The 27,329-nt window shown below is 45.1% G+C and overlaps 1 protein-coding gene across 4 annotated transcripts in view; it reads left to right on the plus strand.

The window, feature by feature from the left end:
• ABCC5 (ATP binding cassette subfamily C member 5) overlaps nucleotides 1–27,329 on the plus strand; it is a 100,551-nt gene that overhangs the window by 58,777 nt on the left and 14,445 nt on the right. For all 4 annotated transcript variants that reach the window (XM_029214166.1, XM_029214168.1, XM_029214165.1 and 1 more), the window contains exons 13-26: nucleotides 1,965–2,089; nucleotides 2,209–2,281; nucleotides 4,351–4,554; nucleotides 5,431–5,574; nucleotides 7,995–8,097; nucleotides 11,340–11,524; nucleotides 12,133–12,279; nucleotides 12,582–12,711; nucleotides 14,206–14,359; nucleotides 14,451–14,579; nucleotides 17,195–17,381; nucleotides 19,089–19,178; nucleotides 21,710–21,899; nucleotides 25,654–25,813. In XM_029214166.1, coding sequence (XP_029069999.1) covers nucleotides 1,965–2,089; nucleotides 2,209–2,281; nucleotides 4,351–4,554; nucleotides 5,431–5,574; nucleotides 7,995–8,097; nucleotides 11,340–11,524; nucleotides 12,133–12,279; nucleotides 12,582–12,711; nucleotides 14,206–14,359; nucleotides 14,451–14,579; nucleotides 17,195–17,381; nucleotides 19,089–19,178; nucleotides 21,710–21,899; nucleotides 25,654–25,813 — 2,021 coding nt within the window. The remainder of the gene's footprint in view (nucleotides 1–1,964; nucleotides 2,090–2,208; nucleotides 2,282–4,350; nucleotides 4,555–5,430; nucleotides 5,575–7,994; nucleotides 8,098–11,339; nucleotides 11,525–12,132; nucleotides 12,280–12,581; nucleotides 12,712–14,205; nucleotides 14,360–14,450; nucleotides 14,580–17,194; nucleotides 17,382–19,088; nucleotides 19,179–21,709; nucleotides 21,900–25,653; nucleotides 25,814–27,329) is intronic.

A 27,329-nucleotide genomic window follows, 5' to 3' on the forward strand; every position in this document is an offset into this window, starting at 1 on the left:
CTCTTGCCTTCTTTTATTCAGCATGTATTTACTGAGTGCCATAGGTATGCCGGACAGTGTGTTGGGAAATGTCAGAGGTAAGGGATGGACAGACTGCAGACTGCCAACGAATGGACCAGCCTCACCAGCCTCCCTCTCAGAGAGAGAGCCTTCAGGATTTGATCTAGAAATAAAGACCCACTCCGTTTTCAGCCTAACCATTGAAAGAATTATGCCCTCAAGGAGTCCATGCTCTGGGACTTCCCTGGAGGTCCAGTGGTTAAGACTCCATGCTCCCACTGCAGGGCGCGTGGGTTTGATCCCTGGTTGCAGAATCAAGATCCCGCATGCCACGTGGCGCTGCCCAAAAAAAAAAGAGGAGTGTCCATAGTCTGATTGGGGTGCTAGGCCTTCTAGACACACAAGCACAGCACAGGGCAGTGAGTGAATAGTGCTCAGAGGGCCCGGAAGAAGGCTGTCAGCATTTGGATTAAACTAGCTTGACTTGTTGGGTGAGATGAGGATAAACTTAAGGTTATTCCTCCTGATGGATGAAGTCCTCTGAGTCATTTTTCCATATTGAGGAAATTAAACAAATGGGAGAAGGGGCTGGGGAAGATGGTTTTGTAGCGTCCAGTCTGTGGAATATTTGGTCCTGTTCAGCATCACTGTCACGGTTGATGGAGTTGTGGCTCTCCTCTAGAGCAGTGGTGCCCGGGGTGGTCTGAGGAAGCCTGTATTCAAATCGTCTGGAGGTGCAGCTTCCCACCCACACCCGCTTCTGCCTTATGAGGCTGTACAGTGGCTGGGCTCAGCCAGTGGTCTTCGTAAAAAGCCAAAGACCTCCTATGTGATTTCTGATCATCAGCCAGATTTCAGGGCCAGTGATGAGAGACACAGGTGGAGTGAAGGGGAAGGAAGGGTTAGTGGGCAGCAGTTAAATTGAAAAATGGGTGGGTCTTTGCTTCTGGATCAAATCCTGACAGACTTCTCTCTGACAGAGAGTCTGGGAATACCGGTCAGCCCTGCTTCTTTAGAGTGTAACTCTTTGTTGGCGGTCTGCAGTGTGGGGTGTTTGTACTGTAGCAGCCGAGAGAGCTGGATTTCCACAGTTAGACCCTCAGGGGGTTTCTGAACACTTGAGTGCATTATCAGTGTACTTACCTGTTTGGGGGCAGTCGTGGTACTGTGTTACGGCCTGTGTGTGTACACTGTGCATTACCATGTTTGAGAGGACAAACTTGTATGTGCAGATTGGTTAATGAAACTGTTTCAAGCTATAGCATTCCTAACCCAAGACAAACATCTACTGTTAGTTCCAAAAGGAACACTGAAAGAGCTTAAAACGGGTAAATCGATTCATGTGGACCACTGCAATGGAAAACACAATTCAAAGCACATGGCTCATCATGTAGTCTCTGCATGTTGGAGGGGAGGGCCTGTCATCATTGTGTAGATACTCAGCAATACTAGTTGATGTCTAACTGGAATTTTTTCCCCTCTGGTCTTCATTTTACAGAAGCAGCTGATGTAGCCAACAGCCTGTATTAATTCTGTGGATGAGTTGACCTGCGCTCATCTTGAGGCAGGGACTAGCTCTAAACCTTTACAGCATACCCCCCAGGGGAATTCTGCAGGGGCCTTCTGCTTGTGCTTCCTTCAATTAGAACAGTTTGCAGTTAGGAAAAAAGGAGGATAATAAAGTAGCTTATGGGTTGCTGAATGAAGTATTTGTTCATTCAAGTCATGGGTTATGCTGGGCTCCCATCACACGTAAGCAAGGAGAACTTTGATTTTCTTGACTGCTGTAGCTACTGCTGTAGCTTTGCTCTCTGTGGAACAAAGGTGAGGTCCAGATTTGGGTTCAAAAAGTATCCAAGGAAATTGCCAAGATTTTCAACTCCGCTGTGGAATGTCGGGGGTTCTGCTGGCTTAGGGTGATGGTTTTGCATTGTGATGCCATTAGATGGTGTCTCTTTCCCTAGATGTCACTTCTAGAGGGCAGCATTGCAGTCAATGGAACCTTCGCTTATGTGGCGCAGCAGGCCTGGATCCTCAATGCCACTCTGAGAGACAACATCCTCTTTGGGAAGGAATTTGATGAAGAAAGGCAAGGAATGTTTGGTTTCTGTCATGCTTTCATCTTGGCTGTGTGAGACACAGGCAGCCCGAGTCAGCAGGCTCTACCCCAACCGTGTCCCTGATGCTGGGTCTCTTTGTGTCCTTCAGATACAACTCTGTGCTGAACAGCTGCTGCCTGAGGCCTGACCTGGCTATCCTTCCCAACAGTGACCTGACGGAGGTACAAGTCTTCTGTCCCTGGTGGGCCAGGGTGTTTAGCAGAGAGGATTCTGGAAGATAGGTGGCAGGGCTATGCCAGAGCCACCTCCTAGGAGTGCATCTTAAATGCATGGGAGAAGAACCTACACGGGAGTTTTACTTTCTCTGGGACTTTATGTTAGGAAAGCATTTGGTCCTTAGGGCAGGAATATCAACACTACCTGGTTTTTTGTTTTTTTGTTTGTTTTTGCTGTACGCGGGCCTCTCACTGTTGTGGCCTCTCCCGTTGCGGAGCACAGGCTCCGGACGCGCAGGCTCAGCGGCCATGGCTCACGGGCCCAGTCGCTCCACGGCATGTGGGATCTTCCTGGACCGGGGCACAAACCCGTGTCCCCTGCATCAGCAGGCAGACCCTCAACCACTGCGCCACCAGGGAAGCCCCAACACTACCTGTTTTAAGCATATAAATATTTCATGTCATGTGGATTTTAAACAAAATCCCATTGTTGGTTCAGAATTCATGTTTTCTACCCTATTCATTTTTTTTTTTTTTTTTTTTGCGTTATGTGGGCCTTTCACTGTCGTGGCCTCTCTCATTGTGGAGCACAGGCTCCGGACGCACAGGCTTAGTGGCCATGGCTCACGGGCCCAGCCGCTCCGCAGCATGTGGGATCTTCCCGGACCGGGGCATGAACCCGTGTCCCCTGCATCGGCAGGCGGACTCTCAACCACTGCGCCACCAGGGAAGCCCCTACCCTATTCATTTTTAAAACCAAAGTCAAGCATGTGCTTGTTGAGCTTCTTCCCCTGAACTTCATTCTGCCAACTTCCTTACTCACACATGGTTTCTAGAGAGGCCTCTCCCTCTAGAAAGAAAGAGCCCTTAGCACAAACCCGCCTTTCTTTGCTTCTCTGCCCTGGAACAGTTCCCAGAGGCTTGTCTTTGGAACTGGCTAGTGCCTTCAGTGTTGACACTCACCTCCCATGACCTGTCCTGGAGGTCTCTGGGGCTGACTCTTTTATTCAGCTGACTTCAGTTTAAGCCCTCAAACCAGATTTGAATGGTTTGATTAGTTGACTGGTTCTCAGATCCTGGTCCCCTGATTAGCAGCAAATCAGTAGCATCACTGCAGATTCTCAGCCACACCTGAGACCTACTGAATCCAAGACTCTAAGGGTGGGGCTCCACAATATGTTTTAACAAGCCCTGCAGGTAATTCTCATACATGTTCTTATTTGAAAACCTCTGAATTAATTGAATTTTTTTTAAGGATAAGATTTTTTTAAAAATACAGAGCCAGTTGCCGTTTGACAATTGATTTTTTTCATTCGTTTATTTAGTAATATTTATTAAGTGCTTGTTATATGCCGGCTGCATGTGCAGAAGCTGCTGGGGGCACTGGGAATATAAAAGAAAAGGACAATAGTCTGTGTCCTCAAAAAGCTTACAATCGAGAGAGACATCCCGACAAATAGGCACAAAATAGGCTGATGAAAGAGTCCCCTTTCTTTTGGGTGTTAGTGGAGAGGGGGAGGGGAGACTTCACAGAGGAGAGGACGCCAGAATTGAGCAGACACGGTACAGGAGAAGGCATGACAGTGGTGGTGTGTGTTCATAATAGACACACAATTGAAAATGCTCAAATCCCAGGGTATGGAAGGGGGATTGACACTGGGGGCTGAGAGTTGCTGGGAAACCAGGTGGTAAAGGGCCTGCCTTGTCTGCCATATTTGGGGACTTAGATTATGTTCTTTAGGACTAAGAAAGGGTGGGACATGGTCAGCTTTGTGTTTTGGAAAGGTCTTTCTGCCCATGGAGAATGGATTGTAGCGGGACATCAAGAGGGCGTGGTGCGGCTCAGATACAGGATTGGTTAGGAACCAGATGGTGGTGGGAAGGGAGGAGGCATCCGGGCTGATGCCCCCCCAGTTCTGTGTGGGCCCTGGAGGACATGGCAGCACTTCATCCAGGTGGGGAAGTGAAGAGAAGAAGCTGGTTTGGGTGGGGGAGATGTGAGGTGACTGGGGTGATCACTGAGCATTGTTCTGGACTTGAGCTGGAGGCTTCCCGTGCTTTCTGGGCTCCTGTAGATTGGCGAGCGCGGAGCCAACCTGAGTGGTGGGCAGCGCCAGAGGATCAGCCTCGCCCGGGCCTTGTATAGTGACCGAGACATCTACATCCTGGATGACCCCCTCAGTGCCTTAGATGCCCACGTGGGCAACCACATCTTCAACAGTGCTATCCAGAAGCACCTCAAGTCGAAGACGGTTCTGTTCATTACCCACCAGTTACAGGTATGGTGCTTCCTTCCCCAGGCTCCCCACCTTGGCTTGAGAAATCAGAAACAGGGAGGTGGGCTTGGTCCAGGTACCTTTGTGGGGCTCCTAGAGGTCCCTGGAATCATGAGTGTTCACTTCCTCAGCAAATAGCCCCCTGTTCCATTGTACTAATAAAGCTTGTTATATCAGATGGCCATCTGAATCAGAGATCCTTGGAGCATGTTAGCTTCTGCATGTAAATCAGTAAGTAAAAGGGCTGAGAGGAGTAGACTGAAAATGGAGTTTGGGTATGAGACAGTTTGGAAAGGGTTGTGTTAACATCTATGCGCGAGTGGGAATTGTTTAGGGAAAACAAGTTCTCCCTCTGTCGTTCCATGACCAGCAGCCACTTCAGAGAGCAGCTCAAGGATGTTACCATCTGCTTTGCATATGTTGTCAAGTCTGGGGGGCTAAGCCCCCATTCTGCCGCAGAAAGACTGTAATTATATGTACTTCTGAGCGCAGGGAAGGGATGTGAGGTTTAATGCAGCCCTTTGTGTGGCTTCATCAGCAGATTTATGTCAAAAATTAGAGGAACTGGTTTTTGAACTACATCACGAGGCAGGACAAACTAAAGCAGGGGTTCTCAGTCTCAGCACAGTGGGGTTTGGGGGCCAGAGAGCTCCCTCTTGTGGGGGGCTTGTCCTGTGCATCCCTGGCCTCTGTCCACCAGATGGCCGTAGTACCCCCTCCCCCCCAACTGTAACAACCAAAAATGTCTCCAGATGTTACAAAGTGTCCTCTGGGGGGCTTGTTCACCTCCAGATGAGAACCGCTGAACTAAGGTCTAGGCGTTTGGATGTATTCGCACAAGTATCAGCCACACCATGTTGTCCCTGTCTTTGTCTCCAGTACCTGGCTGACTGTGATGAAGTGATCTTCATGAAAGAGGGCTGTATTACAGAAAGAGGCACCCACGAGGAACTGATGAATCTAAATGGTGATTATGCTACCATTTTTAATAACCTGTTGCTGGGAGAGACACCCCCAGTTGAGGTAAGATTCGTGGTGTGTGTGTGTGTGTGTGTGTGTCTTTCCACAAGAGAGATAGGACCGTAGTGAGTGATGGAGAAATCTCAGCTGAACTCATTGTCCGTGTCTTGTTGGCAGGGGCCCTGTTCTCTGGTGACCAGACTGCTGTGCTTTAGTCCGCATACTGGTTCTATTCTGCGAGGGCAGGGTTGTGGGGTTAGAGAACCGAGATCTTCTGTCACTGAGAGTTTATCAGCAAGGCAATGACAAGGAGAAGGACGTGGGCTCAGTGTGTGCTGCTGTTCAGTCATAACTTAGCTTCCTAAACTCCATCAAATCCTGACTGAAACATTAGGAAGCTCCTTTCTTAATAATCAAATGAATAAGGTGGCAGAGAAGAGACATTAAGTACTGCATACATTTGAAAATTATCTATGGTGTCTTGGCTGCCGACTTGGCACTCATTAACTAGTACCAGCTGTGTCCCAATTCCTGGATTAGGCACTTTATAGCTGTCATCCTGTTCAGCCATTTTAACAGAGCTCTGCGGCCAGATACGATTATCCTCCACTTGTACAGCTGAGGAAACGGGGGCTCAGAAGGGTTCAACAGCCTGCTGGAAAGGTCAGTTCGACTCCAAAGTGCTGCACTGCCGGGCCTCCTGCAGCAACACGGAAAGCTGGCCGCCCGTTCTGGGCTCTGAGTTAGGCAAAGACAAGGGCGTACGTAGAGCTGGCTCTAGTCTTGACCTTTATATCCTCTGGTCGCCTTGGGTCCTAGGAGTTCACTCAGGCTGGGCTAAAAGCCGCTTCTTAGCTACTAGGTCATTTTGATGTTGAGTAGGATGAAAGCAAAAAGTTATTGGGACCTTTTCTGGGACTCTTATTTCAGTGTTTGGGTATCATCCTGTTTGATTTCAGGTTCAGTACAACTCATTGTTCATGATGTGTTTTAGGCCTTTTGATATAACTCTGACATTGCAAGCGTCATCAGTAATTGCTATAGAGACACCTGATCCAGATTTGGATTTTGTGATCTCTCCCTGTGACTCTCACGGTGCTTTGGGCTCTTCAGATCATTTCCTCCTCACTGTACACATGGAGGGGAAAACGAAAGGGAGAGAAGCTAAAACATGAAATGTCCAAGGAGCAAAGGAATATCAAGAGGGAGCATGTTGAGTGAAGGAGCGTGCTTTCAGTATATCACTTCACCTTCCTGAGCCTCAGTTTCCTCATCTTAAAAATGGGGGTGGCACCTGCCTCTTTGAGTTGGTGCATTTGAAATAATATGTAATGTTCTTATCCCAGTCAGTGGTCAACAAATAGTAATTTTCTCTTTAGAGAGTGCATTTATTCATGCACTGTGGTAAATATAAAATTTAGAGTCCTATCTTATGTTCCAGATGTGGCTCTAAATTTTATATTATTTTCTGATGTTTTTTTCACTGTCAATTTAAAAAATCTAGTTGGAGAGCAAACTGGGGTCATGAGGCTGACAGTGACATAGAATTAAATGTAATAAACTATGTATAGAGAATTTCCTGTATAAAGATATAGGAGGAACTTGGAAAGGAGAACATTAAGTAGTTTCTATTATCTCAGGTTCAATTTGATGAATGTTTCGTAAGTCCCAGCATGCCCCATTATGGGCAGTTCTGGGTGCTGGGCCCTGTGTAGGTTATAACCATGAGTGAGATGTCACCTCTGTCCTTGTGGGACTTGCAGTCTTCTAGGGAAGACCAATACTCTTATGCTCGTACATATGTAACAACATATGTACATATGTAACAACACCAGGTCACATATGTAGCAACATGCTGTGAAAGTACTAACAGGTGCCTGGGAGAACAGGGGAGGGTGAACTCTATTCTAGAGGAGTGTTAAGTTGCCTCAGGGAGAATTAAGATTTGAATCCATCTGAATGGGGACAACTGTGATTGCGTTGGGAGAGGAGAGGAGCATCCCAAGTGAAGAACCAGGTGGATAAAAGTCTAGAAGTGGGAAATGGCAATGTGATGTGAGGCATGGATAGGCTAGGTCCAGAATGTGGAGGTGCTGCAAAAGCAGGCTGAGAAGCGGAAGTTCATCCCATGGTAGATCTATGATTTGATTTAGTGATGTGGGGATCAGAGATGGAAAGAATGGAAGTGACCCCAGCTCAAATACTCTGGACAAGTTGGAATGGATGAGAACAGCATAAAGGCTACTGTGTTTGGAGTTTAGGTCTTTAGTTACTTTGGGGAGAACAGTGTCAGTGGAATGGTAGGAACCCAGCTCAAAGATTTAAGGAGTTGGGGAAGTTACAGAAGTTAACTTTTAAGAAGCTGGATGTGTCTCTTTTCAATAAGAGCAGCAGCTCGATGGATGATTCGCTAACGTGTCCTTTGGACATTTGTCTGAATGGCCATATCATGATGACGGAGACACTTTTTTTTTTTTTTTAAGATTAATTCTAAAAAGAAAACCAGTGGTTCACAGAAGAAAACACAAGACAAGTGTCCTAAAACAGGGTCAGTAAAGAAGGAGAAAGCAGTGAAGCCAGAGGAAGGTAATGAACTTTTTTGAGATTTGTCATTAAAGTTTTTTTTGGTTTTTATTTTCCACTGAAGCATTTTATTTGCACATATGTATTACATCCCTAGAAAAAGGATCCCATGGTTTTCCCTCCAGTGTGTTTTCACACACTTGCTTTTTCATGGTCCATGATGCTAGATGAGGTTGTCAGTACAATGAAACCAAACTGACAGGATGGGACCTGCTATTTTTCTACATCTTGTGTTGCCCATCAAATCTAGGGTTGGGGCTTCCCTGGTGGCACAGTGGTTGAGAGTCCGCCTGCCGATGCAGGGGACACGGGTTCGTGCCCCGGTCTGGGAAGATCCCACATGCCGCAGAGCGGCTAGGCCCGTGAGCCATGGCCGCTGAGCCTGCGCATCCGGAGCCTGTGCTCTGCAGCAGGAGAGGCCGCAACAGTGAGAGGCCCACGTACAGCAAAAACAAAACAAAACAAAACAAATCTAGGGCTGATCTCTCCACACTTGTTTAAGTTCACAGCAATTTTCCCAGCCCTGTGATTATCAGTTAAATTTGCCAATATAACCATGTTTCACCATCACAGTTAGAAACCAGATGATGACTTTGGAGCATGGCCTGATAAGAACCTGATGTTTGCCTCTCTTTTTCACATTGATGATGCTCTTGAGAGTATCAGCCAGCCAGGACGTTCATGAGCACCATTTTGGCAACACAGAAAGATGGTGGAAAGTGTGTCATTAAAGTTTACCAGGGGCTTCCCTGGTGGCGCAGTGGTTGAGAGTCTGCCTGCCGATGCGGGGGACGCAGGTTCGTGCACCAGTGCGGGAAGATCCCACATGCCGCGGAGCGGCTGGGCCCGTGAGCCATGGCTGCTGAGCCTGCGCGTCCGGAGCCTATGCTCCACAACGGGAGAGGACACAACAGTGAGAGGCCCGCGTACCGCCAAAAAAAAAAAAAAAAAAAAGTTTATCAGAAATTACGCCATGTGGTAATTCATGCTGTTTAATAGCATTGTGTGTTGTAGAGCGCCTGGCCTTATATTTCTAGAATACCAGATTTTTGTATGATTGTGGGAGACCATGAGGCGCTTTGTGTTTTCTTAAGCCGAGCAAGGCAACAAGAATGTCCTTTAATCCTATGCCCTCTTTTCCTATGCAGGGTGGGGTGAGGTGTAGGTAGTCATAGCTGAGTCATCTTGACTAAGCAAAAATTGAATCGTGGGTTCATCTCTGCTCTTTAAAAGTCATGCCAACCAATGCAGAGGCATGCCAGCTTTAAGAATGCCTACATCCTCAGAACCTCCCCCATTACATTGATACACTCCTCTGCTTGTCCCAAGCAGACTGCAGCAGGGCTGTGGTGAAGAGTTACCGCCAAGGTTTTTCCTACTTGATTTTCCTATCCAGAGTCCTTGGTCCTGTTTTTTAAACCCTTTATCTTATCAACTGAAACAAATCTTGGGAGTTAGAAAAGCTATATGCAATACCTTAGGCATTTTCACTTTTGTGAACTTGAAGCTGCATGTCAGTTTGCAAAGCATAAGAATAATAATAAATAAAAATGCAGTCCTGTTTTAAAGTTCTTTCTGTTGTGTCACCTCCTCACCTGACGTGTTGAATCCAGGACCTTTCCTGGGTTTGCCACTGCTTTTTTCATTTCCTTGTTCTTAAAGCATTTGGCATTAGGAGGTGACCATCCTGATTTACCACTCCCCCTGCCTTTTGTCTTTCTTTCAATTAGCCACATATGAGCTTTTGAATTCCGGTGTGAATTGAGATGCCTTACTCTCACACACACAAAGCAAACACAGCACAGAAGCCTGAGACATCTGTCAGTTCCTGCCATAGACAGTATAAAAAAAATAGAATGTCTTTAGGGGACATTTGTCCTTATTTACATAGCCACTAACCTGGAGACTCACATCGCAAGTGCTCAAGGCATGTGTTGCTTGTTCCAAGGTAATTACACATCATATATGATAAAGGGGAGAGGCTGCTTCCTGTGGGGATGTTTCTCTGTATTCTCCTGTCAGCATCAATCACCTGACCAGCCCACAGAGCCCCTAGGAAATATCCTGGAATCTTTTCTCTCCTCCCACAGTCAGTCATGCCGTCCTACTGAATTTACCTCCTGAAACTCCGTCCCCATTGCCATGACCCTGGTTCTGGCCTTTATCATCTACCCAGACTGTTATAGCTGCCTCCTTTTAAATCAGTCCTCCACATGAACAGCAGAGAGATCTAGTTAAAAACCAGCCAACTCACTTTCCTGCCTGAGGCCTTTCAGTGGCCTCCCAATGTCAAAGCCGCATTTTCTAATCTTTTTCTTGATTTGGCACACACAGAAAAATGCCACTATTTCTTTGAGCCCCTGGGATGCATGGTAGAGGCTGCCTGAGGTGGCTGGTCTGGCCATCCCAGGCCCATCTAGTGCACAGCAGGGCCGAGGAGTCAAATCTCTACACCCCTGTAGCCCATTCTCTTGAGAAGTTCTTGTCTGAAGGATAAAGTTCAAATGCCTTTATCCCCTGACCAGAGCCTCCTTAATCAGCCTTATCTCCTGCCACTCCTTAGGCACACAGACTGTTCCAGCCACGCTGAATTGGATATCTGTGTATACTGATTTGCTGTTTCCCCACACCTGTGCCCATCATTTCCCCATCTGGCCGACTCTGGCTTACCTTTCAAGACATGGTATGGGGAATTCTCTGACGCGTCCACTGCTGAGGCCCTGGGTTCAATTCTTGGTCAGGGAACTAAGATTGCACAAGCCACGTGGCACGGCCAAAAAAATAAATAAATAACGCAATATGGACTGCATAGAAAGTCTTCCGGGAAAATGCCCTGCTAAGCCCCTCACAGCTCCCGCAAGTAGGTTATGTGCATTTCCTGGATGTTCCCATGCTGCCCTGCAAATAGCTCTAGCGTTGGAGTTCGCACATTTTATTATAATTATGTATTTATTTACCTGTTTGTCCTACTAGACTGTGGAAGGATGATCTGAACCAGATCTCCAGGGCAGGGACCTGGTCTTAATCTTCGTTACCGCTCCAGGACCTCATCCTGGGCCTGGTTCATAGTTGGTGCTTAGTAAATGTTACATGGATAAATGAATGCTCCTGATGAAGGGGAAATAATTCTCATCTAAAGCTCTGTGAAACTGTAGGCTCCCTTTGATTCTGCTGTTCTACAGGTGACTTAGTTTTGAAAAGCAGCCTTTCCTTTCTGAGTTCGCGTTTCTCTTTTCCTTACCTAGGGCAGCTTGTGCAAATGGAAGAGAAGGGGCAGGGTTCCGTGCCCTGGTCAGTATATGGTGTCTACATCCAGGCTGCCGGGGGCCCCTTGGCATTCCTGGTCATTCTGTCCCTTTTCATGCTGAACGTGGGCAGTACCGCCTTCAGCAACTGGTGGTTGAGTTACTGGATCAAGCAAGGAAGTGGGGTAAGGTTCCTCATTAATGGGAAAATTATATGTCTCATAAGGTGGCCATCTCTCCATAGTCCCTGTCTCTCCTTAGGGAAGCTGTTCTAGTTTTCAGTTAAAAGAAGCAATGAACAAGGATTACCCAGGATAAGAGATGAGTCCCTAATGTAACCTCAGCAGATAATTGCTCCCTGACCAACTCACGGAGCAATAGAGCTTATCAGTAGCAAACTGTAGGCTGCCTGCTGTCGTCCTTAGAAAAGAGAGAGGGGGCTTCCCTGGTGGTGCAGTGGTTGAGAGTCCGCCTGCCGATGCAGGGGACACAGGTTCGTGCCCCGGTCCGGGAAGATCCCACATGCTGCGGAGCGGCTGGGCCCGTGAGCCATGGCCGCTGAGCCTGCGCGTCCAGAGCCTGTGCTCTGCAATGGGAGAGGCCACAACAGTGAGTGGCCCGCGTACCGCAAAAAAAAAAAAAAAAGAAAAGAGAGAGGGAGCAGGGCAAAGTCTGCCTCAACCAGGTCCCAGAGTTTTTATCCTATACCCTCCCTTGAGCCAAGAATGGCCCTGATGCGGGGTTCTTGGCAGTCCCTGGGAGTCTTGCCTCACAGACCCTTGCCTCCAAACAGAACACCACGGTGACTCAGGAAAACAGGACGTCTGTGAGCAGCAGCATGAAGGACAATCCTCTCATGCAGTACTATGCCAGCATCTACGCCCTCTCCATGGCAGTCATGCTGATCCTGAAAGCCATTCGCGGAGTGGTCTTTGTCAAGGTATGCGCCGGTGGGGGCCTCTGCTCCTCCTCTCCCCAGAGGCTGTGTGGTTAGGATTCCGCCTGGCATCCCTCAGGTTTACTCTGAGTCGGGGAGCTCCTTTAAAGCAGGATGGCCCTCTCCGAAGTGACCTGCATCCCATCAGCCTCAGCTTTTTCCTATTAGCCACCTCCCTCCTCCACGACCATTCGCCCTTCTCCCGGCTTTGGGCGTCGATGTCCTGTGGAGTTGCGACCCCGTGGAGTGGGAGCTGAGCCTGCCTGAGTCCCGGATCTCTGATCACGCTGTGCTCTGCCCCTCAGGGCACATTGCGAGCCTCCTCCCGGCTCCACGACGAGCTTTTCCGAAGGATCCTTCGAAGCCCTATGAAGTTTTTTGACACTACCCCCACTGGGAGGATTCTCAACAGGTTTTCCAAAGACATGGATGAAGGTATTTCTCACTGCTTCTCTCTGTTGTGCTCTGGAGCACAGTGGCTGTCGATGTTTGCGTCAGGAACATTTTAGTTTTGGCATTTTCTCCACATTGCAAACTCTTTAGGCTAAGGACCTATCTGCTTTTTCACCTTTTGTCTGAGTTCTTATTTGATCTTATTTAAACTGAAAACCAGTTCAGAGCACTGAGTTAGCATAGAGTCTTTGGACAGGGGCATCTCAGAGTCCAAAACACACATTTACTTGCGGGTAGTGCATAGGTTCCTGGACACCTATAACCTCTGACAGGTTTGCTGGATGCTGGATGCTTCATGGACTGTGCCAGCACCAGAACTTAAATACAGTTGACCCTTGAACGACAGGTTGGCTGAATCCGCAGATATGGAAATATGGATGAGGAACCACATAGATGGAGGGCTGACTGTAAGTTATATGTGGACCTTTGACTGTACAGAGGGTCTGCGTCCCTAACCCCTACGTTGTTCAAGGGTCAACTCTACTCCCGTAGGCCACAATGATAGTGATGCTGCCTGACATTTATTGAGGGCTTACTGTGTACTGAATATTCTACATGCGTTATCCTAATCCTCACAGCAGCCCTATGAGGTGTGGATATCGTTTCATCCACTGAATACACGGAAAAGCTGATGCCTAGAAAGGTTAAATAACTTGCTGAAGATCACACAGCTATTAAATAACAAGCTGGGAATTGAGCCCAGATCTTTTTGACCCCAGAGCTAATGTTTTTAACTACTGTACTGTATTGCCTCCATAGAAGGAGTTTGTTTCAGATGTTGATAGGCCAGTGTAAAGCCATGGCCAGAGGTAACAAGGGATCAAAACCATCACTGATACACAGAACAGTGCTACACATGTGCATGACATGATCCCATTTCTGTTAAACTCACATACACACAGACAAATGGAAAAACGATTGAAAAAAAAAATCAGTGGTATCAACATGTCTCAGATTTGCATGAAAATAGGCGGGGGGAGGAGATGTCCAAAAAACGGTGAAGAAAATGTTGATAACTGTTGGAGGTTCTATACTCTTTCAACTTTTGTGTATGTTTAAAATTTTCCATGATGAAAAATTTCTTAAATGTTAGCTGCAGTTCATTGATATTGGTAAGAATAAAGACTATGTTTATTTAAGTTTTTTGCATATTTATTTTCCAAATATTTTACAACAAGCATATATTACTTTGCAAAGTGGAAGAAATGTTTAAAGGGGTTGGGCAGCATAGTGAACCAAAAAGAAGGCACAGGGGAGAAAGGTCACTTAAATGCTCTTGGGATAAGAAAAATTAGAGCAACCAGGTTTCCAGATTTTTCTTTGATCGGACTGTTTAAAAGGCAAAAATCATAACTTTCAGATAGGAATTTTAGGGAGCCTCTTTTTGTTTTTTAAAAATTGGGGGAAATTTAGAATTCCATTTTCCCGGTTTGTGGATCCCAGCATCTGACACGTGTTCCTTTACGGTTTCCCCAGTCGATGTGCGCCTGCCGTTCCAGGCTGAGATGTTCATCCAGAACGTCATCCTTGTGTTCTTCTGTGTTGGAATGATCGCGGGAGTTTTCCCGTGGTTCCTTGTGGCAGTGGGGCCCCTCATCATCCTCTTTTCAATTCTGCACATTGTCTCCAGGTAAACAGGAAGTCTTCATGTCTTCCAGGGCAAAGGATGAAGCCAGAGTTGCTAGTCTACCCCTCTGACACAGAACACATTCTCTCTCCAGGGTTCTGATCCGCGAGCTGAAGCGTCTGGACAATATCACGCAGTCACCTTTCCTCTCCCACATCACATCCAGCATACAGGGCCTTGCCACCATCCATGCCTACAACAAAGGGCAGGAATTTCTGCACAGGTTAGTTCAATGGGGGCCCGAGGGCTCAATGGGGAGCCAGCATCTCAGCATTTAATGAGAGTTTAAGAAGCCTTTCAAGGTCAGAATTCCGGATTATAAAGCTCATTACTAAGAGTATTAGTAATTTAATGATCTCTGGTTAAGATTCACTTGCTTGGTGGAACTCCCTTCTGAGCAAATGGGAAGACAAAAACACAGATTTGGAGTCTGTTAGCTTTCAGTTCTGAATGGCTATATTTGATGGAGTTTTGCTTTTTTTAAAAAATTATTTTATTTATTTATTTTTGGCTGCATTGGTTCTTCTCTGCTGCGCGTGGGCTTTCTCTAGTTGTGGAGAGCGGGGGTTACTCTTTGTTGCGGTGCACGTGCTTCTCATAGCAGTGGCTTCTCTTGTTTTTTTGTTTTGTTTTTTTTGCTGTTTTTGGAATGGTTACTTTTATTTTTTTAATTTTTATTTTATAAATTTATTTATTTTATTTTTGGCTGTGCTGGGTCTTTGTTGCTGTGTGCAGGCTTTCTCTAGTTGCAGTGAATGGGGGCTACTCTTTGTTGCAGTGCACAGACTTCTCATTGTGGTGGCTTCTCTTGTTGCAGAGCACGGGCTCTAGGCACGCAGGCTTCAGTAGTTGTGGCATGTGGGCTTCAGTAGTTGTGGCTCGCAGGCTTCAGTAGTTGTGGCTCACAGGCTCTAGAGTGCAGGCTCAGCAGTTGTGGCGCACGGGCTTAGTTGCTCTGCGGCATGTGGGATCTTCCCAGACCAGGGCTTGAACCCATGTCCCCTGCATTAGCAGGTGGATTCTTAACCACTGCGCCACCAGGGAGGTCCACGGTGGCTTCTCTTGTTGTGGTGGATTCTCTTGTTGCGGTGGATTCTCTTGTTGCAAAGCACAGGCTCTAGGATCATGGGCTTCAGTAGTTGTGGCATGCAGGCTCAGTAGTTGTGGCTCGCAGGCTCTAGGGCACAGGCTCGTTAGTTGTGGGGCACAGGCTCATTAGTTGTGGCGCACAGGCTTAGTTGCTCTGCAGCATGTGGGATCTTCCCAGACCAGGGATCAAATCCGTGCCCCCTGCATTGACAGGTGGATTGTTAACCACTGCACCAGGGAAGTCCCAGAGTTTTGCTTTTTTATTATTATTATTATTTATTTTTTATTTTTTTACTTTTTAATCTTTTGAACAGTAAAAGACATTCATTGACATTAGACTGACATTTTATTTAGCTGTTGAATATTGTTTGTATGAGAAATTTATGTACATATATTGTCATTGTGGAGATTTGTGTTAACAAGAGATTGAATTAGACTAAAGGTCATTCAGTAGAGGACTGGTTAAATAAGCTGTGTTGTCCCCATGTGGTGGAATATTATATGGCCCCTAAAAAGAAAGAGACTGCTCTCTAGGTACTGATAATGAATGATCTCCAAGGCATATTAGTGAAAGAGCAAGGTACAGATGGGCGGGTATTGTGTGCTTCTTTTAATTATGTGTCTGTATCTGTAACATTTAGAATATCTCTGAAAGGACACATAAGAAACTAATAGTTGCCACTGGAAAGGGGAACTGAGTAGCTGGAGGAGGGCAGGAGAAAGACCAACTTTTCAGGATAAAACCTTTTGTACCTTGTGAATATTCTGTCCTGTAGAGTATATTATTCATTCCAAAAATTAAGTAATTAATGTTAAAAAGGAACTGTAAAATAGAAAGGTTTAGTTAAACAATTCAGAAAAATGCATCCTAACTTTAAGTGAAAAATAAAATATGCTGACCGTGTACGTGTGTATGTACATACCCACAGAAATGTGAGTGCATTGAAAAAAATGCCGGGAGTAAATGCAGCAGAATATTAACTCTGGTTTTAGCTGAGTGGTGACAGTACTGGAATTTTACATTTTCCTCTTTTATTGCATTTTCTTAATTTTCTCTAAAGTGCACATATCTTATTGTAAGGAGGGTAGTGATTTTTTTTAAAGCAAAGCACATTTTGCCCACCCAGATCTCCCACTCTGGAGTTCTAATTGTGTGTAGGCGCCAGACTTTCAGGTGGGGCGTGATCTACTCTCTAAGCCCCCTGGTGACAGTGGTGTGTTGTTCCTGCAGTGACAAAAGTTGTCTAGGTCTTTTTGCTTTGGTTGAAATCACTGCTCCTGGTTCTTTGCTCCATGGCCTTGGGAGACAAGTGTGTCAGCAGGTAATTTCCACTTTCGGTCCAAGGTTTTCCTTTTCTCTGGTCTTGTGCTATTTCTGCAGTTTACCTTTGTAACCTCTCTTTCTTTGAGGAAATGACCCCGACCTAAAACATTTTTCTAAAGCTTAAGCAGCCTCTTTATTTGGTCTCCTTCCCTCCTGCTTTCCCTATGCTGTTGAAGTAGATATCTTTCCCTAGCATCTTTAACACGTTTCTTTGAAAGGGTAAAACTAGAAAACCCTCGTGTCCTCCTGTCTGTGGAGCCTGGAATACTCTGCACTCCTTAAGTTTCCATCTCACACTCCTGGTTACAAACAGTAGTACTTCAGTATTAGCCCTCCACCCATAACTCATCAGAGCTTTGGCATCCTCCATGACCAGGGTTGTGTGGTACTTTATTTGCCTATTAGGTGTTCTGTCTTCCTCACAGGTACCAGGAGCTACTGGATAACAACCAGAGACCCTTCTTCTTGTTCACGTGTGCGATGCGGTGGCTGGCAGTACGGCTGGACCTGATCAGCATTGCCCTGATCACCACCACCGGGCTGATGATTGTTCTCATGCACGGGCAGATTCCCCCGGCCTACGCGGGGCTTGCCATCTCCTATGCTGTCCAGGTTAGTCTCTGGGATGGGGGCGTCCTCTTGCTCGTATGTTGGCCTAGGAGAGAGCTGGTAGGGGACTCTACCCTAAGCCATTGTTTTACTTCCGACTCCTAGAGCTTTTCCCCGTCTGCTTTGGCAGTAACACTCTGGACTGGTGTACAGTCAGCCCTCCACATCCACATGTTCCACACCCATAGATTCAACTAACTGCAGATCAAAAGTACTTGGGGGGAGAAATTTCCGGAAAGTTCCAGAAAGCAAAACTGAATTTACTGTAGGTGGGCAACTATTTATTTTTGCCCAACTATTTTCTACATTGTATTTATAACTATTTACATAGTATTTACATTGTATTAGGTATAATAAGTAATCTAGAGATGACTTAAAGGATACAGGAGGATGTGTATAGGTTATATGCAAATACTATGCCATTTTTATAAGGGACTTGAGCATCCGTGGATTTTTTTTTATTGGCGGGTGTCCTGGAACCAATCCCTCATGGATACTGAAGGTTGACTGTATAGGAATAAAGGGATTTAACTCTGTTGCATTTGTCTATGAAATAGGTGCTATTTTTTTCTTAAATAAATATGATTTTGAAAATGGTTTCTTAATTGTAGGTTTCTGTCTTCACTACCCTTTCATCTCTGGCCCTTCCTAGTCTTCTAAGAAATATATATCAATACATTTCTTCTGTGTGTTTTATTTTCAGGCCCCTGATTTTCCCAATACTGTTACATATGTAAACCCTTCTGGCTCCTAGGAATGGTTGAAGGTCTTCAAATAGATCAAAGAACAATTGGGAACTTGAGCACTGACTAGATATTTGAAGATGTTAAAGAATTGTTACTAACTTTTTAAGATGTGACAATGGTTGTTTTTAAGGAGTCTTTATATTTTAGAGAGATATAAGCTGAAATATTTATGGGTGAAATGATAGCCTATATGGGATTTGATTCCAGATAATACGGAAGGATGGGGTGGTATAGATGAAACAATGTTGGCTGTAAGTTGATAATTTTTTTAGTTGGATGTTTGCTACATGGGAGTTCATTATACTCTCCTCTCTATTCTTGTATACGTTTGACATTTTTCTATATTGGGAAGATAAAAATAAGTAGCCAGAAGAAACCTAAGAAGAGATACGTATCTTCACAGATACCCAAAGATATTTGTCCATGTTATGCAGACTTCCTTGATTATTAGAGGTGGGGGGAGAATCTGTGTTATATATACTGTGTTTCAGAGTCCTCAGTCTGAGGCACACAAGGGCTCTGCGTTCAGTTTTGGCCCAGCCTCATTTCTCTTATTTGACCTTGCTGGAAGCATTCTCACTGCTGTGCACAGGTTGATATAATCTCCATTTGTTGTGACTACTACATCAGGTGTAGATACAAGTATGAAGCACAGCAGTTATTCAGCTACAGTTGAATTACTGGAAATGTAAAGACGGGCGGAAAGCCCTCAGATACAGGGAAGTTAGTGCCAGCAGTACCAGAATGCCACCTGCATTCACTGAGAATTGCAGTTGATTGGGTGCTATTAGGCATTGTCTTAAATATTTAGAGAATGATTCGGTCCCTAAAACCAGCTGCTGCATGTGCACAGTTAGTTCTTATAACTTGAGTTGTGATCCCTTAGATGAAGGAGGTTTTCTGGCGTTGGCCTGGTGTGTATTAATAGTAAATTCTCTCTCGGATTCTTGTTTTCCGTTGTCAGTTAACAGGACTGTTCCAGTTTACTGTCAGACTGGCATCTGAGACAGAAGCTCGCTTCACCTCAGTTGAGAGGATCAACCACTACATCAAGGTCAGGCTACTACAGGCCTTTTGCTACAATCTGACTTTTCATGGAGCAGTTTTACCCTTTTACAGCCTCGAGTAAATGTCCCAGGATGTTGCTTGTTTTCTCTGCCTTATCTTGTCCCACAGGAGAGGCAGCGGTCTCTCCAGCATGTGTGGAGTGGAGAAGAGAATATCTTAAAATTTTCTAAATATATTTGTGAATTGTGCCTGATTGAGAACCTATGTTCACCAGCTAATTTCCAAAGCATTCCTTTTATTTATTTATTTATTTATTTTGGCTGCACAGGGTCTTAGTTGTGGTGTGCAGCCTTCTTAGTTGTGGCATGCGGACTTCTTAGTTGCGGCGTGCATGTGGGATCTAGTTCCCTAACCAGGGATCAAACCCCGGGCCCCCTGCATTGGGAGCATGGAGTCTTACCCACTGGACCACCAGGGCAGTCCCCAAAGTGTTACTAATCTCATTAATTCAGTTAAGCTGACTAATGTAACATTTTCCTTACACTATTTAAAACCATGTATTATTTCAAGTCTTAGTCTAGTTTACTTGTTCTTAACCAGGGAAGGCCATCAGTATCCCATATGGAGCTTGAGGCAAAGACTAACACGGGCCTCATCTCTGAAGATTCTGATGCAATAGGTCTGGGATAGGACCCAGACTTCTGACGTTTTAAAAGCTCCGTAGCTAATTCTAAACTGCATTCACAGTTCAGAAACCAGTTAATGATTCGGTACTGAGATGATCTAGCTCTTCCCACCTTTCCCCAGTAACCCTTGCAGCCCTGCCATGGGGCAGTGTCTTGCTGGTGTCATAGTTGGAACTCGAAAACGGTTGTCTGTAGAGAGAAGCAGAGTCCTGAGTAGTAAGGATTCTCAATTTAATCTATTTCTCAGGAGTTACCTATTTTGTGAACTGCCCAGAGACTTTATTAGCATTTATATCATTATTTACAGATAATGAATACATTCCAAATTCCAGCTAGAACGTTGACTTACAAACATAGTTTTGAAAAACTAGCCTTTCACTGAGAACGAGTATATTATGTAAACTGCATCTTCTAGTAGAGACATGCCCTGCTGATTTATTTTGTCAATGAACCTCATCAGTCGTAGGGTATTTCTTAAACTTATAAATGATTGTTATCAGAAAGAATGGCGGATGGCTATCTGATAAATCTGCTAAAGGCTATTCTTCATGTTTATACATGAGTCTCTTGGCCCAGTGCTCTGGTCTGTGGACAATTTGTGGGTGTATAGTGTTTGATTTAATATCACTATTGGTGTGAGTCTCTTGCTGGAAAGGTCAGGGTGATGGTCAGCCGTGGTACAGAGTATACTCTGCACAAACCAGTCATATTCCTGAGGACTGGATCCCCACTGCCAGTCCCCAACCTGGATGCCTGTCCCAACACGGAGTTTTAGACTTCAGTCTCCACCCCCGCCTGCCAGAACACTGCAGTCTTTGGCCATTACTTCCCTATGAGGCTATAAGCTCCATGACTAGTCACCAGAGAGTTTTAAAGCATTGTGAAGTGTGACTGTTGATTACAAAAATTATCCAATGGTTGTATTAAACACAGCATTTTAAAGCTAGAATGGATTTCCAAAATCATCTAATCTATTCCCCACAATTTGCAGATGAGAAACTAAGACGAAGAGTGAAGAAGTGATATGTCTGAGTCACGCAGCTATTAGTGGTGGAGTTTGGAGTAGAGTCTGTCTCTCCTGGACTGACTGAGAAGGCAGGATGCCAGGGTCTCATTAATGTTCAATAAATGTACTTTCCCTCCTTTGGGTTCAGCCCAGTGGTTTTCAAATGATGGAACCCTGTTTCAAGGGGAATATTTTCAAAAAATTCCAATAAAAACTGCTGTGCTTGAAGAGGGATGGAAGGCTTCATGCCTCACATTGGTCTCCAAGGAAGTGTTTTTTGGTTTTTTGGTTTTTTTTGGCTGCATTGGGTCTTTGTTGCTGTGCGGCTTTCTCTAGTTGAGTCGAGCGGGGGCTCCTCTTCGTTGCCGTGCGCGGGCTTCTCATTGCGGTGGCTTCTCTTATTGCGGAGCACGGGCTCTAGGCAGTCGGGCTTCAGTAGTTGTGGTGCACGGGCCCAGTAGTTGTGGCGCACGGGCTTAGTTGCTCCACGGCATGTAGGATCTTCCCGGACCAGGGCTCGAACCCGTGAGCCCTGCATTGGCAGGCAGATTCTTAACCACTGCACCACCAGGGGAGTCCCTCCAAGGAGGTTTTGGGGAAGAATTCCTCATGACAGAAGGCAGTTTGAAAGCCACTGCCCTTCCCGAGCTGCTGCTTAGTAGCTGTTGTAAACTGCTAAGTGTAGAGACCACTGTACTTTGTCTCTGTCTAGTTTACTGGTGATGAGCATTCACTGCCAGGGGTCTCTTTCACAGCAAGGGAACAGAGCGACAGCTTTCTCTGTGTGGTTGCTTTGGGTGTCCTCGTTTTACTTCTCTGTGACAAGGCCTTGCAGCTCCCCCAGAATCTATAGTCAGTCTAAACCAGCCGCTTCTGTCTCCCCAGACTCTTTCCTTGGAAGCACCTGCCAGAATTAAGAACAAGTCTCCCTCCTCTGACTGGCCGCAGGAAGGAGAGGTCACCTTTGAGAATGCAGAGATGAGGTACCAAGAAAATCTCCCCCTGGTCTTGAAGAAAGTGTCCTTCACCATCAAACCTAAGGAGAAGATTGGCATCGTGGGACGGACGGGATCGGGTAAGGATGTCCTCTCTGGAGAAACATTTGAACCTACCAGAATCAAGTCTGGGGCCCATGATTTCCTGTTTATTGAATACCAGTCTCATCCCTTCATATCAGATTCCTATTAGATGAGCAGTTAGTGTCTCGGTCTCTGAAACCACTTTTCTAGACTTCTTTTCAACCCTGCTTTCATAACATTTAATGCTTTTTCTAATCATAAAAGTATACATTCTCAGTGTAGAACATTTGGAACATATAGCAAAGTACAAAAGGGGAAAGGTGCCCATAGCTCCATTACTCAGAGATAATTACTGCTGACATTTTGGTGGATATCTTGTTAGGCTTCTTCTATCAACAAATGTGTTTACAAAAATGAGGTCCTTTTATACACACTGTTTCTTGGCCTACTTTTAAAATTATCAAATATTTTCCATGTCAATTAATATTCTATGACATGATTTCTATGCAGCATTATATAAAATTCTATTTTATGGATGTACCATCATTTATATTAACCCTGTTCCAATTGAAGGGCATTGAGGTTGTTGTCAATTTTTCACTATTATGCATAGCACTGCAGTGAACATCCTTATTTCTGTGAAGTCAAAATATACAAAAAATTTAAGGTCTTTGTGATGTGTTACCTGTATAGCCTCATATTTATCAGAAGCCAACATCATTCTAAGTAAGGAACCTATGTTCCTTTGAAGACAGAAATTATTTTCTTGATCTGACATCAGTTGCAAATAGAGACTAGGCCTTCATTTTAGGCATTTAATTTCACTCTTATTCTTAGAAATGTGTTACTATATGCCCCTTAGATTTCTAGAGTCAAGACTTGAATAATGTGTTTCTTTCCCTCTTTCCTTCCTGAATAACATTTCAAGATTGAGTCTTGTCTTCTTTCACTAACCTGTTTACCCTTGTGTAAGAGGTCTCTCTGAGTCACTTCTCATTAGCTTTCTGAGTTCCATGCTTCCTTGGCATCAAAACTCTTTTAGCTTTTTTTTTTCTTGCCATTAAAAAAAAGTCTTTTCGAGCCAATTTACTTTAAAGAGCCTGCTAAGGAGAAAAGAAAAAGCTGCTTCCTCTTTGAAGGAATTATTTCATGTCAAAACAAGATACTGCCTCTAGGCTTGTGCATTGGAAAGAGAATGCCCAGCCAAGGAGGGTGAATGTCCCCACGGCTCTTACTTTGCTTTCTCCCTTGAATTCCCTCTGCTACATTGGCCCCCAGGGGTGCACTGCTCCCCTGAAAGTTCTGACTGACCTCCCTTCCTGTGATTTCCCTTTAACACAGGTAAGACAGACCGAAATTTTCACCAGGACTTTATTAAACCATGAGTAGTGACAGAAGAGACATAAACAAAAATAAAATAATTATAAATAGCCCGACTTACAAAGTCTAAACTGTAATCCTAATAAGCTTCTTCTGAGACTACGTCATAGGCCCTGGCTCTCTACCATGGTTGTAACCACTGTGAGGACCTCATTGCCTTTTTTACCAGCACGTTCCATCAGTACAAAGGTAGTCCAGTCTCAGATCTTTTGTTAAAGTGGAACAACTTAACCTGTTTATTTGAGCGCCATTCCTTCCTCAGCTTAAATCTTGAACCACTGCTACGGCACTGGGGAGGGCCTCCACCTCCTCCCTTCTACCTGGGAGGGGCCACTAACCAGATCCTCCAGTCCTGAAAAAGCCAGTTCCAGGAAGAGAGGCCTCATCAAGAACTGTCCTGCTACATGGACTCAGGTTTCCCAACTCGTTTCTGGTAGATGGACCTGAGGACTCCTGCCTTAGGGAGATGGACGTTCTGGGTTCCCACAGGTTGTTTGACGGGGGTCAAATCTCAACAGCAGGACTGTGGCTGCAAACATTGGGGTGAGGCAGGTATTTGTGCCCTCACTGACCTCTGAATAGACAGTCACAAGGCTGCCATGAGAGGTCTTTCAGAACATGGAGCCAGGGGAGGGGAGGAGGGTCAAGAATTGGGAAAACTGCTCTAACAGATAAAAACCTGTGGTTCTACATCTAACTATCTACATTCTGACTTGCAGAATGGTAGATAGATAGGACTATGTCAAACCTTTTTTTTTGGTGGGGTAGAACACTGAGCTTTTAAAATATTTATATCTTTTTGACAAAGTAGTTTCTGTTCTGAGAATCCGTTTCAAGGAAATCGTCTGAGATAGGAGCAGTTTGAGCACTGACCAGGTTGCCATAGCATTAGTATAGTAAGTTTTAAATAAACTACATGTGCAACGTTAGAGGACTGATTAAATAAGTAAGAGTACAGCCACATGATGGAATTTGTTGCAGCCACTAAAACTTTGTCTTGAAAAGCTAATAATATGATTGAGTGCTTGCTAGGTAATGTTAAGAGGAAAAAGCAGTTACAATATTATTTCTCTGGTATGATCTCAACTCTGAGGAAAACACTAAAAGTAAATGTGTCCGAAAAAAAAAAAAAGCAGTAGTGAGATTATGGGAGATTGATGTTAAATCTGCTTGAATTACTTGTATCATTTTTTAAATGAAGAGTCAATTAAGGGACTTCTCTGGTGGCGCAGTGGTTAAGAATCCACCTGCCAATGCAGGGGGACACGGGTTCGATCCCTGGTCCAGGAAGATCCCACATGCTGTGGAGCAACTAGGCCCGCATGCCACAGCTACTGAGCCCATGCGCCACAACTACTGAAGCCCACGTGCCACAACTACTGAGGCCCATGTGCCCTAAAACCTGCATGCCACAACTACTGAGCCTGCATGCCACAACTACTGAAGCCCACCCGCTCTAGGGCCCAAGTGCCGCAACTACTGAGCCCGCGTGCTGCAACTACTGAAGCCCTTGCACCTAGAGCCCGTGCTCCACAACAAGAGAAGCCACCACAATGAGAAGCCCGCGCACCGCAACAAAGAGTAGCCCCTGTTCGCCGCAACTAGAGAAAGCCTGCACGCAGGAACGAAGACCCAATGTAGCCAAAAAAAAGAGTCAATCAAGCAAAGCTGTTCTGCTTATCACTGTGATACTGAACTCGCTATTTTATACCCCAAACCTGCTTTTCTACCGCATTTTCCTATTGTGGTAGAGAATCTATAGCCACTCATTTTCTCAAGCCCAAACCACCTTCCCTTGTGTGTTTAGCTGGCAACTTCTTCCATTTCCCAGCTGCCACAGTGATGCAAGGCCTTGTCTTGTTTCTCTCTCAGCTAAGATAAGGGGACAGAAGAGAGAGAAAACAGCTTGTCCTCTGACTTGCCACTAGCTCCTTGCTGTCTGTTCTCACTTTGCCTGAGAAGCATTAACCCTGTGTACCTGTTCCTAAGGTGAAAAGGAGAAGTTTCTCCATTTTACTCTCATGAGAGTATAATGGTCCCTCCCACTCCTTCTTAGGCTGGAGCTGTGTGATGTAAATGTATATTCTTGGTAGCTCAGGAAAGTTAATTATTTTGGGGGGGATTTTTTTGGCTGCACCATGCAGCATGTGGGATCTTAGTTCCCCAACCAGGGATCAAACCCGTGCCCCCTGCAGTGGAAACGTGGATTCTTAACCACTGGACTGCCAGGGAAGTCCCAGGAAAGTTCATTGGTTTTGGTTTTGGTTTTTGTTTCTGGCTATTGTTTTATACATTACCTGAGTTAATCAGTTGAAATAATGATTGAACAGAAATAGAAAAATAGATGAGGTTGCCCTGAGAATAAACCAGTTTTGTCTTCACAGAATTTGCTAATTGAATGACTTTTCTGCCCGTCTTCTGACTCATCAGGGAAGTCCTCTCTGGGCATGGCCCTCTTCCGTCTGGTGGAGTTATCTGGAGGCTGTATCAAGATCGACGGAGTGAGAATCAGTGATATCGGCCTTGCTGACCTCCGGAGCAAACTCTCCATCATTCCCCAAGAGCCGGTGCTCTTCAGCGGCACTGTCAGGTGAGGAGCTCAGCACCCACATGTTTCGTGCCACATTTCAGGCCAGGTGGGCATGTTACAGCCCCCATCGGGGACTGAGATCTAGTGGCCTCTGATCTAGTGCTTTCCCATAGCACTATGTGCTCCCCATTGCAGAAGGGGCAGCTCCAGTGTGCGAGGCACCTCATTAGCTAAGTGGGGCCCAGAGGCCGTGCAGTGTGGCGGTAAGAAGTCAGAGACATCTGGACTGTGTGTCTTAGACAAGTAAACCACGCCTAAGCTTGTTTTCTCCTCCATGAAATGGGGATACTACTAAGCCCTATTGTTGTGAAGGTTGAATAAATTTGTGCAAATTTTATACAAGCACAGAGGCTGTCAAAGGGCGAGCATCCTATACATGGTAGCAACCATCATCGTCCTCCCCGTGCTGTACTCTCTTCTAGGTACCCTCCAAGTCACAGTTCTCACGATGGTCTTCAGGCATTATTACTACTCACGTTTTTTCATCTTCCAGTATCTTTCCCGCGCCTTTTGTTCTTACTCTAGAATGATGCCTGTTTCTGAAATCTGCCAGATTGCCAAAGATAAAATAACTAAGAAGGATATATGTTTAACCCCGTTATCTTTTCCTAGGCTTTATTCTACCTTTAGCCTGAAGCTTCTGCCTCCTAAAAGCAATGTGTTTCCATAATTTGAGTCCATTTCTATTTAAGTTGACTCCTTCTAAATAAAAACAGCTTTAACTATACAGTTGACCTAGGTAGGACTCCTTTTATTAAATCACTCTAAAAGTGATATTGCCATTCCCTCTTTAATTTTTAGCAGTTTCCAAAAAAAAAAAAAAAAGGTACCAACTTAATTTCAAATAACCACAGGCAATGTTCAGACTTGTCTTTAAAACTAGGCCTCCACACACACACACCCCGCTTTCTTCAGAACTGGCATTTGAACCCACTGATTTAAGGAGGTTCAGTGGATAAACTGACTTCTCACCTGCATTCATGTGGGGTCAACGTTCTTGGGTGTGTTTACTTTGGCATTTCTCTAAAACACTAGTGAATTTGGACAGCATAGACTGGATCTGTTGATGAGGATATCATTCCCTTTGGGTACTGAGATAACAGGGTTAAACAAGCAACATTAAAGAGAATTATAATTTATTGAAGACTCAGGTCTAAAATTAAGAAATTGAAAGGTGTTGCCAAATCTGCGCTTCCTTCCCATAAATCTCTCTATTTTTAGATGCCACAGGAATGCCTTTGAGAATACAATTAACCTTATAATTTTGGCTCAGGAAAAAGAACCATATTTTTCTTAATTTTTTAAATCATCATTTAGAAGAGAACTAGGATATATGACAAACCCACAGCCAACATCATGCTCAGCGGTGAAAAACTGAAACCGTTTCCTCTAAGATCAGGAACAAGACAAGGTTACCCACTCTCACCACTGTTATTCAGTGTAGTTTTGGAAGTTTTAGCCACAGCGATCAGAAAAGAAAAAAATAAAAGGAATCCGAACTGGAAAAGAAGAAGAA

The sequence above is a fragment of the Monodon monoceros genome, unplaced genomic scaffold (assembly GCF_005190385.1).
Source record: "Monodon monoceros isolate NGI ecotype Baffin Bay Population unplaced genomic scaffold, NGI_Narwhal_1 Super_Scaffold_11, whole genome shotgun sequence".
Taxonomy (NCBI): Eukaryota; Metazoa; Chordata; class Mammalia; order Artiodactyla; family Monodontidae; genus Monodon; species Monodon monoceros.